The sequence below is a fragment of the Staurois parvus genome, unplaced genomic scaffold (genome assembly GCF_062004578.1).
Source record: "Staurois parvus isolate SC_StPar_1 unplaced genomic scaffold, SC_StPar_1.0 ptg002171l, whole genome shotgun sequence".
Classification (NCBI taxonomy): domain Eukaryota; kingdom Metazoa; phylum Chordata; class Amphibia; order Anura; family Ranidae; genus Staurois; species Staurois parvus.
In genome coordinates this window covers 61,267-78,680 of record NW_028319967.1, presented here as the reverse complement: position 1 = coordinate 78,680, position 17,414 = coordinate 61,267, and the positions used below count along the sequence as shown (strand labels likewise).

At 44.6% G+C, this 17,414-nt stretch overlaps 1 protein-coding gene across 1 annotated transcript in view; it reads right to left on the bottom strand.

Annotated features, from left to right (window-relative positions):
- The window catches only part of LOC149432297 (uncharacterized), a 58,949-nt gene that overhangs the window by 21,649 nt on the left and 19,886 nt on the right, over window positions 1-17,414 (bottom strand). Inside the window, exons 10-16 of the mRNA XM_089665277.1 lie at window positions 15,527-15,586; window positions 13,524-13,656; window positions 11,756-11,766; window positions 6,487-6,772; window positions 3,696-3,853; window positions 3,570-3,614; window positions 2,130-2,171 (exon numbers count right to left, since the gene is read on the bottom strand). Of these exons, the coding sequence (XP_089521403.1) occupies window positions 2,130-2,171; window positions 3,570-3,614; window positions 3,696-3,853; window positions 6,487-6,772; window positions 11,756-11,766; window positions 13,524-13,656; window positions 15,527-15,586 (735 nt within the window). The remainder of the gene's footprint in view (window positions 1-2,129; window positions 2,172-3,569; window positions 3,615-3,695; window positions 3,854-6,486; window positions 6,773-11,755; window positions 11,767-13,523; window positions 13,657-15,526; window positions 15,587-17,414) is intronic.

Sequence of the window (17,414 nt, the reverse complement as noted above, 5' to 3'; positions counted from 1 at the left end):
CCCTCACACAGAAATGATCGGTCTAACAATGGAATGTTCGCCCCTCACACAGAAATGATCGGTCTAACAATGGAATGTTCGGTGTAACACTGAGAGACAGAATACAACAACAAATTCAGCAGAAATGCGTCTAACAAATGATGACTGATCTGCATGTTCATGAGGGAAAGAAGGATTTGATCCCCTTCACAGAACATGACTTAGTACTTGGTGGCCAATCCCTTGTTGGCCATCACAGAGGTCAGACATTTCCTGGAGTTGGCCCCCAGGTTCGCACACATCTCAGGAGGGATTTTGGCCCACTCCTCTTGGCAGATCCTCTCCAAGTCATTAAGGTTCGGTGGCTGATGTTTGGCAACTCAAACATTCAGCTCCCTCCACAGATTATCAATCGGATGAAGGTGTGGAGACTGGCTAGGCCACTCCAGGACCTTAATGTGCTTCTTCTTGAGCCGCTCCTTTGTTGCCTTGGCCGTGTGTTTTGGGTCATTGTCATGCTGGAACACCCATCCACCACCCATTTTCAATGCCCTGGCTGAGGGAAGAAGTTTCTCACCCAAGATTTGATGGTACATTGCCCCGTCCATCGTCCCTTTGATGCGGTGCAGTTGTCCTGTCCCCTTAGCAGAAACCCCCCCAAAGCAGAATGTTTCCACCATGTTTCACAGTTGGGATGGTGTTCTTGGGGTCATAGGCAGCATTCCTCTTCCACCAAACACGGCGAGTTGAGTTGATGCCAAAGAGCTGGATTTTGGTCTCATCTGACCACACTTCCCACCAGTCCTCCTCTGCATCATTCAGATGTTCAGTGGCAGACTTCAGACGGGCCTGGACATGGGCTTTCTTGAGCAGAGGGACCGTGCGGGCACTGCAGGATTTCAGTCCTTGTCGGCGTAGTGTGTTACCAATTGTTTTCTTGGTGACTGTGGTCCCAGCTGCCTGGAGATCATTGACAAGATCCTCACGTGTAGTTCTGGGATGATTCCTCACTGTTCTCATGATCATTGACACTCCACGAGGTGAGATCTTGCATGGTGCACCAGACCTAGGGAGACTGACACTTGTTTTGTGTTTCTTCCATTTGTGAATGATTGCACCAACTGTTGTCACCTTCTCACCAAGCTGCTTGGCCATAGTTTGGTAGCCCAGTCCAGCCTTGTGTAGGTCTACCATCTTGTCCCTGACATCCTTGGACAGCTCTTTGGTCTTTGCCATGGTGGAGAGTTTGGAATCTGATGGTTTGATGGCTCCTGTGGACAGGTGTCTTTTATACAGGTAACATGAGATTAGCAGCACTCCCTTTAAGAGACTGCTTCTAATCTCAGCTTGTTACCTGTATGAGAGACACCTGGGAGCCAGAAATCCTGCTGAATGATAGGGGATCAAATCCTTCTTTCCCTCATGAACATGCAGATCAGTCATCATTTGTTAGATGCATTTCTGCTGAATTTGTTGTTGTATTCTGTCTCTCAGTGTTACATTACACAGGATTCACCCTCTCTATTTGTCCAGGACACCGTTGTCACCAAGGCAGGAAGTGATGGGAATCCATAATTCTACATTTCCACCTTCCAGTGGGGACACTCACTAGAGAGACAACTTTCTAAGAAAAATATTTGGAGTCACAGGCTAAGTGTTTTTGACCACATCAATCATCCCTGAAGAAGGTGATTGTCAGGACCTGGATAACCTGCTGGTGGCACTGTGGTTTTGTGGGTGGAAGGTTGCAGTTCCAGTGTCCACCAGCGTGTCTCCTAGCAGACAGTAGCTTCCCTTAACCAGTCTCCACCAGATATCGGCCGCTGGGGAGACACCTAGTGGTAGACAGTGGAACTACAACCCTCCACCCAGGGAACCACAGTGCCACCAGCAGGTGATCCAGGTCCTGACAGTGATGCCGATCCTTGAAATATGTTGACTATGGTTAGACAGGACAGGGGGTGCAGGGACCATCTCACACATGAGATCCATGCAGCAAACAACAGGGACTTTATCTCTTCCCTACTTGAAGTAGTATTTGATGCTGCTGGGGGACTACTAGTCTCAGGACATTTCCGCAGGACTTGCTGGGATTTGTAGTCTCCCATCAGGTACAGGGGCGAATCTTGTCAATATTGTTCAGTCCTTACCAGCACTGGAATGCTTCAGAATATTCATCAACTCCTTGGCACCTGCAGTAAAGAAATTCGATCAAAAAAAAAATATTAGAGGACATCAAAGCAACATTTAATGAAATGAATGAAAGTTCGTCCAGCCTGAAGTCCCGTGAGGTGGTCCCTCCCTGTGCGCATACGCTTAGCAATCTCCATTGACTACAAAACACCTCCCCCTATTATATGGAGAGGGGAGGGGATCTAGAGTCCTAAAACACACCTTTTCTATGGTGTCACTGACCATTTGGGAACTCAGGCACTGCTGGAGGGCCCGGGGTCAGTAGGGGGCCCCATGAGATGCCCCTGGTACCTTTCATAGGCTTTTTTGGGTGTGGTTTGAGTGTGGGCGAGGACACAGGGGCCCCATGATCCCCTATTGCACAGGGGCCCCATGATTTGGCATGAGATGCCCCTGGTACCTTTCATAGGCTTTTTTGGGTGTGGTTTGAGTGTGGGCGAGGACACAGGGGCCCCATGATCCCCTCTTGCCCAGGGGCCCCATGATTTGGCATGAGATGCCCCTGGTACCTTTCATAGGCTTTTTTGGGTGTGGTTTGAGTGTGGGCGAGGACACAGGGGCCCCATGATCCCCTATTGCACAGGGGCCCCATGATTTGGCATGAGATGCCCCTGGTACCTTTTATAGGCTTTTTTGGGTGTGGTTTGAGTGTGGGCGAGGACACAGGGGCCCCATGATCCCCTCTTGCCCAGGGGCCCCATGATTTGTCAGTCCGCCTCTGGTTGTCACCTTAGGACAGGAGGTGAAGGACCCAGCTGGTGCAAAGTCCTTATGAACTGGTGATGTCAGCTGCCTGGTCCCAGGCCAGGGGTTCCCTCCCTTATTTAGAGCAGGCCCTTTAAGTCTGGTATGAATTTAAAAGGAATACCCCCCCCCCCCAAAGAAAAAAAATGTGGTAGGACCCCAAGGTGGTACATTATCCAGGGGTGACCCCCCCCATAACAAATCATCTTGTCTCCATGTTGATGGGTGCCAGAAGACCTTGGCCCAGCACTGGTAAGGGAGGACCTAAATACCCTCCCAGCAGCCAGCATCAGTTGGAAACCGATTACTGGGATCTGCTGGCTGCTGGGAGACACCCGCTGGTGGACACCAGAACTACAACCTTCTACTTTGGGAAAGCTACATGTAGATGTGATGAGTTCAATTACAAACATTTTGACTTTGGGAAGCACAGCGCCACCAGCAGGTGATCCAGGTCCTCACAGTATCCTGATATTTTCTCTTACCGCTCCTTGTATTCTGAGAACCGTGTCTTAAATTGAATTATTAATAATAAAAATGAACAAGAGATTTGGCAGAGGGTGGGCATGGAACTTACATGTAGATGTGATGGGTCTAATTATAAACATTTTGGTGATTTCTGACATAATTCTGAATATAAATGGTGGACTTACTCTCGTGTTCTGCACTGTCGGAGGAGTCGCTGTAGACCGGCATGACTGAAAGGACAAAGTTATTATATTATTGGGAGGGAAAAGAGATTTTCACATAAACTATGACCTCTTTGATATTTTTCTTACCTTCATAATTATCTGGGAGGTCTGAGCCGTAAACTTTCACCTCGCACAGCGTCAGATAACTGGCTCTCCCCGGTATGGTAACCGTGACGTACTGACCAACCATCCCACACACGTACTCTTGCTCCTTCCCCAGGTCCAGAGATGTAATTTTCGCACATCTGAGTGAAAGAGTGATATACTTGCTGTACATTATATAATACATCATAAAAATGATATAATAACGCCCTACAGTCATTTTTTCTTCCAGGATAGAGTAGTAGTTGTAGTTTCGCAACAACTGGAGGGCCGCCAGTTTGGCACCCCTGCTTCAGAACGTCTAGTCCAATGAGGCATTGCACGCCTGACAGTTACAAGCATGACTCCCAAAAGGCAGAGGCATGATGGGACTTGTAGTTTTGCAACAGCTGGAGGGCCTCCAGTTTGACACCCCTGCTTCAGAACTACAAGTCCCATGAGGCATTGCACGTCTGACAGTTACAAGCATGACTCCCAAAAGGCAGAGGCATGATGGGACTTGTAGTTTTGCAACAGCTGGAGGGCCTCCAGTTTGACACCCCTGCTTCAGAACGTCTAGTCCCATGAGGCATTGCACGTCTGACAGTTACAAGCATGACTCCCAAAAGGCAGAGGCATGATGGGACTTGTAGTTTTGCAACAGCTGGAGGGCCGCCAGTTTGGCACCCCTGACCTAGGCGAGCGGAAATGGACATTGGACATTGTCCTCCTCTCCTCCCTCCCTGTAGATTTCTGGGACACGTGACAGGTCCCAGAAGACTACGGGACCATTCAGAAAGCGCAGTGGGCACTCAGCTGTAAAGCCGCAAGCTGTCACAGCCGGGTGACCACACTGAAGATGCCGGAGCCGGGAAAACAGGGCGGCCGGTGAAACAGGCTGCAAGGGGGGGGGGACGGGAACCGAGGGACAGGTGAGTGTCTGCTTTCTAAAAGTCAGCAGCTACAGTTTTTGTAGTTTATGTAGCCGCTGACTTTTATTTATTTTTTTTATTTTCCCCGGAACTCCGCTTTAACTTACTGTATTGCCTGTTTGGAGATGCTACCGCATTGTAGATTCTGTTACATTCCTGTCTGGGCGTGGCAGCAAGTAATACAGACTTTTTTTTTTTTTTTAAAAAAAGGTGGAAATTGCAACAGCAGATTCTGTGAATGGTAGGTGCCTCAATTAAAACGTATGGTGGAAGCTACCATTTTGTACGTGTAAAGGGTTATCTGTAGAGTTAGAGTGATTCTAAAGGCGTAATTAAAAAAAAACAAACAAACAAACAAAAACATCTATAGTTACCTGCTGTGGGCAGTGGTTTTGCACAGAGCAGCCCGGATCCTCCTCTTCTCGGGTCCCCCGCAGGCTCTCCCGGCTCCTCTCTCCTGTCGGGTGCCCCCACAGCAAGCGACTTGCTATGGGAGCACCCGCTGCTCACACACGGAGCCGTGGCTCAGCCCCGCCCTCTCTCTCTTCTCATTAGCTCACTTGCTGTCAGGGACGGACTGACAACGCATGGGACGCCCGGGCATTAGGGGAGCATGGGGCCCCTGTGTCCTCACCCACACTCAGACCACACCTAAAAAAGCCTATGAAAGGTACTAGGGGCATCTCATGGGGCCCCGTACTGACCCTGGGCCCTCGGGCAGTGCCCGAGAGCCCGAATGGTCAGTCCGCCCCTGCTAGCTGTGATTGATTGGCTCCTGCTTTTGTCTCAGACAATGAGCAGAGGGAGTCCCAGGATTGCCGAGACTCCAGTGCACATCACTCGATCGAAGGGGGGGGGCTTAGCTGAGTATTAGGGGGGGCTGGGAGGAATACTGCATGAAGGTAAAACACCTTCAACCTTCGCAACCCTTTTAACCTCTTGGCGCCGGCACCTCCTGGCCCTTTAAGGGTTTCAGAAGCCGGGAGGGCGGGGTTTTGGGTCATGTGACCGCCGTGGCACGCCATCACGGCGGTCACATGATCGGGAAAAGTCCTGATCGAAAGAGGAGATCGGGAGCTTTCCGTGAGTACCGTACACGTGAGCTGGGAGCGCGCTGTCAGCACATATGTTCTTTTTTAATAGAACGCAATGTGCGGCCGCTCAGCGTCTAGGCCCAGACACCGGGAGGCCGCACATTTGCGTTTGGCCGGCGTGAAGAGGTTAACTTGCCCCAGGAATGATTATTATTAGACTGCTGGTACTTAGATTGTTGGAGCTGGAAAATCTCTGTGCATGGTGAGGGTGAGCTACCTAATGAACGCCTAACCACTTGAAGGCCTCATGCACGCCGGGCGTTTTTACAGCGGCTGTTTTGGGCATTGGGCATTTGCTTTCTGCAGCCAGTAAACCCCCTTGGCATGTTATCCTGTGTGTCCGTACACACGTAGGCTTTTATCAGTGTTTCTTTTGGCAGGGGCGTTTTCAGGCTGGGAAAAACCTCCCCAGAACTACTGCGTTTGAGGAGGGCTTCTTCAGTTGGAAAACACGGCTATCCAGCGTTTTTGAGCTTTTGCTAAAAATGCTAAAAATATGCAAAAGTCTGAAAGACGCTAACGCAAAGCCACTAAAAAAGGTGTCAAAACTCGTGTTTTTAGTGCAGCATTCTACTGCTAATGCTACCGGCGTTTTTTTTTATTGTCCGACGTACATGAGGCCTAAGTGTGTTTATATCTGCTTGCCAGTTCAGTCTCACAGGTAAGTCTTTATGCAGCCACAATCCACATCACGTCATATTTCCTCAAAAAGAAATTAGGAAAGGTGCTGGGAAGCGCTATCATGGCCCACATCAAGTTTGAAGGCCTCACCTTGGGTTTCGTGTGCCTCCTCTCTCAGAAGATGTTCCAATTCTGAGCTCAGCCCCTTCGATCCGTTCTTTGCAGCAGTCGCCTCTGTTTAGGATTTTGACTTTGGTGACGTTGCAGACTTTGGTAAGGTCCACCCTCCACCAGGGCTCTATGTCCAGGTCAGTGTGGGAGCAGTGTTTGGACATGTAATTGGTATTTGTAGAGCCGTCGATGGCGTTTTCTGGAGCTCCAAATTTATCGTAAGTGCTGGACTGAGAGCTGATTCCTCGGAAAGCAAGATTTTCACCTTGAAAGAGCCAAAGATTATTTAGTTACTTCTTTATAAACTTTATCGCTCATGGGTCTACGTTTGTGGACACATGACCATCATACCTTGTTAGTCATCCCACTGCAACACTAAAAAAAAACCTTTGTGTCAGGGTCCTGTCTATGGCAGAAGTTCTGGAAGATCTGGCATTTCTGCCAGTACTCTGCATGGCCGCAGAAGTACTCATCAGCCTCAGTCTGGTGCCAGAGGCTCATCACTTTACCAAGTTGCTGGATGATCTCTAGCTCCCCGTGCCCTGTTCCTGGTTCCTGTTTCCTGTGATTCTGACCTGTGATTTCCTGTTACCGACTCGGCTTGCTCCTGTCTACTCTGATTTACCCCTGACCTGACCTCGACTTGGATTACGGATACTCTCTCTCTCTCGCTCCTCTGTGTATGACCTCGGCTATCCCATCTGGCTACGTCTGCTCTGATTCCCACCTGGTACCTGACCTTAGCTTGAACCGACTACACAGTGCACATCTAAATCCAGGAAGGGCTTGCAAACCACGCACAGGCACCTCCTGTCTGCAGACCTATCTCCGTGCACCAGCTGTGCTTCTGAGTGGATCACCAACCAGCACTCCTACAGGTGACCTGTGCCACTTTGGGCCAGACTCCCTCTGTCCCACTCTCAGGAGAGTCCGGAACTTAGCCGCAAGGGAAGCCCTCTCTCCATTGGCCTCCATCACCAGGTACGTGATACTTTGGGTCTATAAATCCTCCACTTATTTAGGAAAATTTTCCAAAAGATTTTAAAGTGGGTCTGTGGCCATTCAGTCAAAAGATCATTTATGAGGTCAAGACCTGAGGCTGGCTGAGAAGACTTGGATTGCAATTGTTATTCCAGTTAATCCCAAATGGGTTCTACTGGATTGAGGTACAGGTCACTCATGTTCCTCAACACCAAACAGGTCATATGATGTCTTTATGTAGCTGGCTTTGTACACGGGGGGGCACAGACATTCTGAAACAGGAAAGGACCGTTCCAAAACTGTTACCACGCCTGTCTACAATGTCTTTGTAGGCCTTCATATTAACCAAACCCTTCACTGGAAGCATCTGAACTTAGTTATTTTTAGGGGTTTCTGCATGCCTTCGGGGATACAGTAGGTGTGATGGTTAGGGGTTCACAAATATTGTAACAATATATTGAATGGCATTAGATCAAACTTCAGCTCACACACAGTTTAAATCACAGTTGTAGATGAATATTGAAAAGGACGTGGACCATGAAGTACACCCATTGCAGTTCCCATGTGTATTATAAACAATGACCTACAAATGAAGACAGGAACTACAATCTACATTCCATAATTCTTTCATTTCACCTAAACATCTGTAAGCTGTTGAATTTGCAGTTTTAAAGCTTTTCTGGCTTAGAATATTGAGAATATTCAACAAGAATATTGAAAAAGTAACATTGAGGATGTGGACTATGGAATACACCCATTGCAGTTCCCATGTGTATTATAAACAATGACCTACAAAGGAAGACAGGAACTACAATCTACCTTCCTTCATTCTTTCATAGAAACGTAGAAAAGTGACGGCGGCTGAAAAAGGCCGAGTGGTCCATCAAGTCTGCCCATATTTTTTTTTAATGTGTTTTTTTGTTAACTTTTTTGTGTAGAGCTATGCTGTCCCATGCATGTTTATAGCCACTTACTGCTGACTGACTTACTACCTCTGCTGGAAGTTTACTCCAAGCATCTACTTTTTCAGTAAAATAGTGCTTTCTGAACTTAGTTTTGAACTTTCCTCCAGTTAGTCTAAGATCATGTCCCCATTCATTTCACTTAAACCTCTGTAAGCAGATGAATTTGCAGTTTTAAAGCTTTTCTGGCTTACTTTCATCTTCTGTACTCATGAGTATATAGTAGGTGTTAATGGTCAGGAGTCCACAGACTTTTGGCCGCATATTGTAACAATTTATTGGATCGTATTAGATCAAAGTTCAATTCCCACACAACTTATATTATCGTTTCAGAAGCATATTGAAAAGGTAACATTGAGGATGTGGACTATGGGATACACCCATTGCAGTTCCCATGTGTATTATGAACAATGACCTACAAATGCAGACAGGAACTACAATCTACTTTAAATAATTCCTTAATTTCATTTAAATAACTTTAAGCTGTGGAATTTGAAGTTTTAAAGTGTTTCTGGATTACTTTCAATTTCTGTACTCATGAGTAGGTGTTAATGGTCAGGAGTCCACAGGCTTTTGGCCATATATTGTAACAATTTATTGGATCATATTAGATCAAAGTTCAGTTCACACACAACGTATATTAGCATTTCAGAAGAATATTGAAAAAGTAACATTGAGGATGTGGACTATGGAATACACCCATTGCAGTTGCCATGTGTATTATGAACAATGACCTACAAATGAAGACAGGAACTACAGTCTACCTTCCATCATTCTTCATAGAAACAGAAAAGTGACGACAGAAAAAGACCGAGTGGTCCATGAAGTCTGCCCATATCTTTTTTTTTATGTGTTTTTTTGTTAACTTTTTTGTCTGAGAATAGATCTATGCTTGTCCCAAGCATCTTTGAAGATACAGTTGTGACCAAAATTATTCAACCCCCACTGAAATTGAGTGTTTTGGCCAGTTTGACATTGCTTTTGATCATTCAGTCATCTTGCTTACATTTACATTAAAGAGGCACTTGTAGGTCAGACAAATATAACATAACAGTTATAATGAAATAACCACAAATGTCTTTTCTGTGCTCACAGCATTATCAGTTTTATTCAACCCCCAAGTGACATTCAATCTTAGTACTTAGTACAGCATCCTTTTACAGTTATAACAGCTTTTAAACGTGAAGCATAGCTTGACACAAGTGTCTTGCAGCGATCTACGGGTATCTTCGCCCATTCTTCATGGGCAAAGGCCTCCAGTTCAGTCACATTCTTAGGCTTGCGCACTGCAACTGCTTTCTTTAAGTCCCACCAGAGGTTCTCAATCGGATTTAAGTCTGGTGACTGCGATGGCCACTCCAAAATGTTCCAGCCTTTCCTCTGCAACCATGCTCTAGTGGACTTGGAGGTATGCTTGGGATCATTGTCCTGTTGAAAGGTCCAACGTCTCCCAAGCCTCAGGTGTGTGACGGACTGCATCACGTTTCCATCCAATATCTCCTGGTACTGAAGAGAATTCATGGTACCTTGCACACGCTGAAGCTTCCCTGTACCTGCAGAAGCAAAACAGCCCCAAAGCATGATTGACCCTCCACCATGCTTCACAGTAGGCAAGGTGTTCTTTTCATCATAGGCCTTGTTCTTCCTCCTCCAAACATAGCGTTGATCCATGGGCCCAAACAGTTCTAATTTTGTTTCATCAGTCCACAGAACACTATCCCACAACTTTTGTGGTTTGTCCACATGGCTTTTGGCATACTGCAGTCGACTCTTCTTATTCTTTGGAGACAGCAAGGGGGTACGCCTGGGAGTTCTGGCACGGAGGCCTTCATTACGCAGTGTGCGTCTTATTGTCTGGGCTGAAACTTCTGTACCCACATCTGACAAATCTTTTCTCAGTTCCTCAGCAGTCACACGGGGACTTCTCTCCACTCTACGCTTCAGGTAGCGCACAGCAGTCGAAGTCAGCATCTTCTTTCTGCCACGACCAGGTAGCGTTTCAACAGTGCCCTTTGCCTTGAATTTGCGAATGATGCTTCCTAAGGTGTCTCTTGGTATGTTTAACATCTTTGCAATCTTCTTATAGCCATTGCCCTTCCTGTGAAGAGAAATCACCTCTTCTCTTGTCTTCCTGGACCATTCTCTTGCCTTCACCATGTTTGTAACCACACCAGTAAATGTCTAGAAGGAGCTGAGTATCACAGTCATTTTAAAGCTGCCTAATTGGTGCTTATTATGCTTGATTGCTGCTCGGTGACATCCACAGGTGTTTTCAATACCTGATGGAAAGCACCTGTATGAACCTCTGTTCTTCAGAGTGGTAGTCTTTAAGGGGTTGAATAATTGTGGCAATGAAGAAACCACATAAGAACCATTTACTACTGTATTACATAAACAATTGATGTCATTTTAGTTGCATTTGGGTAGTTACAACGTCCTTGTAGGATTTGATTCTGAATACAATTCCAAATGTACACTATAGTCCCTAAACCCCTTTACAGCATTGGGGGTTGAATAATTTTGGTCACAACTGTATTTACTGTTGACTGGCTCACTACCTCTGCTGGAAATTTATTCCAAGCATCAACTACTTTTTCAGTAAAATAGTACTTTCTGAGATTAGTTTTGAACTTTCCTCCAGTTAGTTTAAGGTCATGTCCCCATTAATTTCACTTAAACATCTGTAAGCTGTTGAATTTGCAGTTTTAAAACTTTTCTGGATTACTTTCAATTTCTGTACTCATGGGTATATACTGTAGTAGGTGTTAATGGTCAGGAGTCTGCATATTTTTGGCCATATATTGTAACAATTTATTGAATAGTATTAGCTCAAAGTTTAGTTCACACACAACATATCACAGTTTCAGAAGAATATTGAAAAGGTAACTTTGAGGATGTGGACTATGGAATACACCCATTGCAGTTCCCATGTGTATTATGAACAATGACCTACAAATGAAGACAGGAACTACAATCTACTTTACATAATTCTTTCATTTCACTTAAATAACTTTAGGCTGTTGAATTCGCAGTTTTAAAGCTTTTCTGGCTTACTTTCATATTCTGTACTCAGGGGTATATAGTAGGTGTTATTGGTCAGGAGTCCACAGGCTTTTGGCCATATATTGTAACAATTTATTGAATAGCATTAGTTCAAAGTTCAGTTCACACACAATTTATATTACCATTTCAGAAGACTATTGAAAAGGTAACATTGAGGATGCAGGCCATGGGATACACCCATTGCAGTTCCCATGTGTATTATGAACAATTACCTACCAATGAAGACAGGAACTACAATCTACCTTCCATAATTCTTTCATAGACACATAGAAAAGGGACGGCAGAAAAAGACCGAGTGGTCCATCAAGTCTACCTATTATTTTTTTTGTATGTGTTTTTTTGTTAACTTTTTTGTCTGAGTATAGATCTATGCTTGTCCCAAGCATCTTTGAAGCTATTTACTGTTGACTGGCTCACTACCTCTGCTGGAAATTTATTCCAAGCATCAACTACCCTCTCTGTAAAATAGTACTTTCTGAGATTAGTTTTGAACTTTCCTCCAGTTAGTTTAAGATCACGTCCCCGTTCATTTCACTTAAACATCTGTAAGCTGATGAATTTGCAGATTTAAAGCTTTTCTGGCTTACTTTCAATTTCTGTACTCATGGGTATATAGTAGATCTTATTGGTCAGGAGTTCACAGACTTTTGGCTGTATATTGTAACAATTTATTGAATAGCATTAATTCAAAGTTCAGTTCACACACAACTTATATTACCATTTCAGAAGAATATTGAAAAGGTAACATTGAGGATGTGGACTATGGGATACACCCATTGCAGTTCCCATGTGTATTATAAACAATGACCTACAAACGGAGACAGGAACTACAATCTACTTTCCATAATTCTTTCATTTCTCTTAAACTGTTGTAAGCTGTTGAATTTGGCTGTGGACTATGGGATACACCCATTGCAGTTCCCATGTGTATTATAAACAAAGGCCTACAAAAAAAGACAGGAACTACAATCTACCGTCTATAATTCTTTCATTTCAGCTAAACATCTGTAAGCTGTTGAATTTGCAGTTTTAAAGCTTTTCTGGCTTACTTTCAATTTCTGTACTCAGGGGTATATAGTAGGTGTTAATGGTCAGGCGTTCACAGACTTTTGACCATATATTGTAACAATTTATTGAATAGCATTAATTCAAAGTTCAGTTCACACACAACTTATATTACCATTTCAGAAGAATATTGAAAAGGTAACATTGAGGATGTGGACTATGGGATACACCCATTGCAGTTCCCATGTGTATTATAAACAATGACCTACAAATGAAGACAGGAACTACAATCTATTTTCCATAATTCTTTCATTTCTCTTAAACAGTTGTAAGCTGTTGAATTTGCAGTTTTAAAGCTTTCCTGGCTTATTTTCAATTCTGTACTCATGAGTATATAGTAGGTGTTGGCATTGAGGATGTGGAATATGGAATACACCCATTGCAGTTCCCATGTGTATTATAAACAATGACCTACAAATGAAGACAGGAACTACAATCTACCCTCTATAATTCTTTCATTTCACTTAAACATCTGTAAGCTCTTAAAGTTGCTGTTTTAAATCTTTATCTGGCTTACCTTCATCTTTTGTACTCTCTTGGGCCACAATTACTGAAAATCAGAAAAGACAAAAATGGTAAAAATGCAATGTTACAACGACACAAACAATTTAAACAAACATTTTTGCAAGCTTCTTTTTAATAAGTGTAATGCAAATGCCAATGTTTTATTTCTAAATTCTCCATTTTTATCCAATCCTGCTCCCGTCTTTTCTTTTCATTTCCCAAATCAGCAACCTGTATTTCTTTCTCACAGACAGCATTCTCCTCTGTACTTTAAACAGCAACCCTGTAAAATACGTAGTCAGGAGTCATTGCCAAAAATGAGATTGAGAAAGACGTTTATGGTCAAGAAGAAGCTACCATAACCTTAACCTTGTTACATTCCTGTCTGAGTGTGACAGCGAGTAATACACACTTGTTTTTTTTTTTACAGTTCAGAATTGCAACAGCAGATACTGTGACAGGAACCACAATCTACTTTCCATAATTCTTTCACATAAACATCTATAAGCTATTAAATTTATAGCTTTTAAAGCTTCATCTGGCTTACCACCATCATCTTCTTTGTCTCCAAGTACTGAAAATCAGAAAAAAAAAAAAAAAATAAAGCCAATGGCCAATGTTGTAGCAAGACCATGAACATTTTAACTAGTTTCAGACTTTGGATGTGCTACACAAGCCCAAAAACATCATCATTGTACACAGGACGCCCTCCCCGGATCCTGCATTCACTATATCCGCTCTCTCCGGACCCAGCATTCACTATATGCGCTCTCCCTGGACTCCGCATTCACTATATCCGCTCTCTCCGGACCCCGCATTCACTATATGCGCTCTCCCTGGACCCCGCATTCACTATATGCGCTCTCCCTGGACCCCGCATTCACTATATCCGCTCTCCCCGGACCCCGCATTCACTATATCCGCTCTCCCCGGACCCGGCATTCACTATATCCGCTCTCCCCGGACCACGCATTCACTATATCCTCTCTCCCCGGACCCGGCATTCACTATATCCGCTCTCCCCGGACCACGCATTCACTATATCCGCTCTCCCCGGACCCCGCATTCACTATATCCGCTCTCCCCGGACCCCGCATTCACTATATCCGCTCTCCTCGGACCCCGCATTCACTATATCCGCTCTCCCCGGACCTCGCATTCACAATATCCGCTCTCCCCGGACCCCGCATTCACTATATCCGCTCTCCCCGGACCCCGCATTCACTATATCCGTTCTCCCCGGACCCCGCATTCACTATATCCGCTCTCCCCGGACCCCGCATTCACTATATCCGCTCTCCCCGGACCCCGCATTCACTATATCCGCTCTCCCCGGACCCCGCATTCACTATATCCGCTCTCCCCGGACCCCGCATTCACTATATCCGCTCTCCCCGGACCCCGCATTCACTATATCCGCTCTCCCCGGACCCCGCATTCACTATATCCGCTCTCCCCGGATCCCGCATTCACTATATCCGCTCTCCCCGGACCCCGCATTCACTATATCCGCTCTCCCCGGACCCCGCATTCACTATATCCGCTCTCCCCGGACCCCGCATTCACTATATCCGCTCTCCCCGGACCCCGCATTCACTATATCCCCTCTCCTCCTTTCTTTCTCCTCTGACTTTCCTAGGAGGCTGCATGACCCCTGATCCTATGTCTGGACAGTGCTGATTGGTCTTTCGCCAATCACATCTACTCCCCCCCCCCCCCCAAAAAAAAAAAAACCTCTCTAGCAATATACACTAAACTGAGCATGTGTAGAGTGTCTCCTAGGGCTCTGTATTATCAGCAGATGGATTGGGGACAGTAGAAGAAGAGGAGGTTCAGACAAGACAGGATCAAGCAACCTTTTTACACAATGCTGAGGATTAACCCCTTAGATTCCACAATGAGTATAACAAGCATGCTTTATTGCCTATACAGACTGATTGTACTGTTGGGGGTTTAGTAACACTTTAAGCAGCCCTGGTATGTGTATGTGGGGACTGATGTGAATGTACAATATATATGTAAAGCACTGCGTAAATTGACGGCGCTATAAGTGCCTGTATAATAATAATAAATCTCTAAATGAGCCAACTAGAAACTAAGGAATTCTGCCTCACTGAAGAAGCTGCCGTAGTCAGAAGTCTGCTACTTTCCTGTCTGGGTGTGGCAGAGAGTAATGCACATTTTTTTTAAATGCCCGAATTGTAACAGCAGATGCTGTGAATGGTGAAAACTTCTACTAAAACTTGTGGTGGCAGCTACCGCGTGTGTGTGTAAAGGGTTAATTGTATGGTTGACCTGCCCCCCTGCAACGGTCACTCTCATTCTGCTGGCACTTAAATTGTTTCCACGATGGAAAATCACTGCACAGGGTGACGTTGACATTGTGTAGGTCACAGAGGGTTCCAACCCTTCTCCCCTCCGGCCAATAACAAATAAATACTCACTGAAGTCCAGGTAGTCGGTGGCGTCGTCCTCATCAACTAATAGACCCCAGAGATAGTCAACTGCAAGGACAACAACGCATGTCAGTACCACGTTCCTTGCACCAGTTCACTTCATTTAAAACATTTTCTTTCACACTAGGGTGCGGGTGTCAAACACCCTGAATCAAGCCCGTCTGGCCATTTCATGAGGCCCTTCACCTCTCCTGTCACAAATACATATATATATATACATCCATATGTATACATACATATATACACATATACATACATACATACATATATACACATATACATACATATACACATATATATATACATATACATACATACATATATACACATATACATATATACATACATATATACACATATACATACAAATATACATACATACATACTGTATATACATACATATATACACATATATACACATATACATACATACACATACATATATACATACATATATACACATATACATACACATATACATATATACACATATACATACACATACATATATACATACATATATACACATATACACACATATATACATACATATATACACATATACATACACATATACATACACATATACATACACATATACATACACATATACATATACACATATACAGTTGCAAGAAAAAGTATGTGAACCCCTTGGGATTCCGTGGAGTTTTGCATGAATTGGGCATAAAATGAGCTCTGAACGTCATCTAAGTCACAACAATAGAAGAACACAGTCTGCTGAACATAATACTACACAAACATTAGATGTTGCCATGGTTTAATTGCACATAACATGTAAACATTCACAGTGCAGGGAGGAAAAAGTATGTGAGGCCCTAGCTTAATGACTTCTCCCAGAGCTAATTGGAGCCAGGAGTGAGCCAACCTTGACTCCAATCAGTGGGATGATATTGGATGTGTTGCTGACACCTGTTTTGGGTTTACTGGTTTCAAGAAGCACTGTCTGATGTGAACCATGCCTTGCAGAAAAGAGCTCTCAGAAGACCTACGATCAAGAATTGTTGACTTGCATGAAGCTGGAAAGGGTTACAGAAGTATCTCCAAAAGCCTTGATGTTCATGTGTCCACGGTAAGACAGACTGTCTACAAATGGAGAAAGTTTAGCACTGTTGCTACTCTCCCTAGGCGTGGTCGTCCTGTAAAAATGGCTGCAAGAGCACAGCGCAGAATGCTGCATGAGGTAAAGAAGAATCCCAGAGTGTCAGCTAAAGACCTACAGAAATCTCTGGCACATGCTAACATTTTTGTTGACACATCTACAATAAGGAAAACATGAAACAAGAATGGAGTACATGGGAGGACACCACGGAGGAAGCCATTGCTGGCCAAAAAGAAGATTGCAGCACGTTTGAAGTTTGCAAAAGAGCACCTGGATGATCCACAGCACTACTGGCAGAATATACTGTGGACAGATGAAACCAAGATGGAGTTGTTTGGGAAGAACACACAACACTATGTGTGGAGAAAAAAAGGCACAGCACACCAACATCAAAACCTCATCCCCACTGTGAAACATGGCGGAGGGAGCATCATGGTTTGGGGCTGCTTTGCTGCCTCAGGGCCTGGATGGATTGTTGTCATTGATGGGAAAATGAATTCCAGAGTTTATCAAGACATTTTGCAGGAAAACGTACGACCATCTGTCCGCCAACTGAAGCTCCGCAGAGGATGGGTGATGCAACAGGACAATGACCCAAAGCATACAAGTCATTCAACAAAACAATGGCTGCAACAGCACAGAATACGCCTTCTGGAGTGGCCCAGTCAGAGTCCTGACCTCAACCCCATTGAAATGCTGTGGCATGACCTTAAGAGAGCGATTCACACCAGACATCCCAAGAATATTGCTACA